The sequence below is a fragment of the Bison bison genome, unplaced genomic scaffold, assembly GCF_000754665.1.
Source record: "Bison bison bison isolate TAMUID 2011002044 unplaced genomic scaffold, Bison_UMD1.0 scf7180017864375, whole genome shotgun sequence".
NCBI lineage: Eukaryota > Metazoa > Chordata > Mammalia > Artiodactyla > Bovidae > Bison > Bison bison.
In genome coordinates, this window is record NW_011494947.1 from 4,776,885 (window position 1) to 4,778,681 (window position 1,797).

General features: G+C 57.0%; 1 protein-coding gene across 1 annotated transcript in view; it reads right to left on the reverse strand.

Moving 5' to 3' along the window:
- Positions 1–1,797, reverse strand: part of DNM1 (dynamin 1) — a 54,166-nt gene that overhangs the window by 2,941 nt on the left and 49,428 nt on the right. The window contains 1 exon segment of the mRNA XM_010856967.1: positions 1,666–1,796. Within this exon segment, the coding sequence (XP_010855269.1) occupies positions 1,666–1,796 (131 nt within the window).

The following is a 1,797-nucleotide window of genomic DNA, read 5'->3' on the forward strand; positions in this document are numbered from 1 at the left end:
CCCAACAAGACAACCTCTTCAGCGGACTTTGAAGTTTCTCCAACCTGCTCCACCCCACCCAGAGCAATCTTTTTCGATTCTTCCTCATTTTATCTGCACTCTGCTCTGGCCAGCAGCTCTTAATGCATTCCACACTAAATCTTTGCCCACCTGCTGCTCCTTATCCCAAAGCCCTCCCGGCTCCTCACCACCTGAACCTTATCTCAATCAGCCCTGGGATCTCACTGAAGTCAAGCTGCCTTGAAGCTCCCCAGATTGCTCTCTCCCTGAGGCCATGACTTCCCATGTGTCAGTCAGATCAGAGTTGTAGCAGGTACCAAATATTACAGCTCTCATGTCACACCTCAGCACAGGCCTGGGCATCTCAAATACCCTTAGGGATCTGAACTCAGGTTGGAAGTTGGCAGAGAGTTTCTATGGCCACTTTTCCAGTTAATGTGGTATCTCTATCTATAGTCACTGTCTCCCCTGATCCCGACTCCAACCCTGGGAAGGAAGAATGTTAAATATCATTTCGTAGAAGGGAAACCGAGGCCCTGGAAGGGAAAGCGACTTGCCTAAAGGCCTACTCCAGTCCAGTGTCCCTGAACACCACCATGCTGCCTGCTTTAACCCCTCCACCTTGGCCCTCAGGTCATCACAGAGCAAGCCCCATCTCTGCTCCATTTTAGATCCATGGATGTTAGACCCATGGCCCTCCTCTCCAGCTATCTGGAAACATAAATGGATGCTATTGGTCTGATGAGTTCTTCCTCAGAGAACATGGCCAGTGGAGACAGGGCAGACTGAGTTAGACACCAGAGTGACCTTCCTTGAAAGAAGGTCATGGGTCAAGAAGGCAAAGGCAAGGGATGACACAGAATCCTTTTCCCTGGAAATTTCTGGGAATTGGCAGCCTTTACCCACTCCTGCTCTGACACCCACCACCTTGGTCCAGGCTGGGTGGGGCCAGAGGCAAGGGGAAGGAAGAAAACCATTAGGCTCCCATGGTTCCCAGACCCCTTTCCCAGCTGCTCCATGCCCTACCACATGCCTGGGTGCCATTCTCTCACTCTCGCACCCGTGTGCACGCCCACACATACATATCCCACACCTTGCTGGTCACACAGTCACAACCTGGCCTCTTTTCCTGTGGGACAGAGGCCGGACAACCTCGAGGACAGGTCCAAAGGTTCAGGACTGGGGAAGTGGGGGCACTAGGATAGCCCTGAGTATAAGTGAACAAAATCTACCCATCCAGATAGGATTTGGGTTCAGATCCTCAGACCTGAGGTAGGCTCCCTAGGGGCGGGGAGACAGCAGTAAAGGATGGAATGGAGATCGAAGGACAGCGGCTAGAAAGGAAAGAAGGGATGCAGTGTGGGGGAGAGAGAGAGTGAAAAAGGAGGGAAGCGCCATGCAAGTGCTGGAAAGAAGAGGGCAGGTGGGATGAGCCCCACGGCCCCCTTCCCAGAAATGACCACCTGCGGGACTCAGCGCTCCCTGGGGGCAGGCTCCGCCAGCCCTTGGCCACACCCCCGGTGGCTATGGTACCCACGGTCCGAGTGACTTGGGACGGAGAGGCCCGGCTCTGGCGACCAGGCCGATGCTCCAGGATCCGGCCCCACCTCCCTCCCGGCCTCGCCCGCCCGGCGATCTCTGCCACCGCTTTCAGCCCCTACTCACCTGGGGACCCCGGGCGGGGCGCGGTTGGGGCGCGAGGGCACCTGGGGGGGAGGACCGAAGGGGTCAGGGGAAGCCCCCGGCCTGGAGGGCACGGGGGGCGCTCCCCCCAGGGCGGACCCAGCAGGCGGAGGC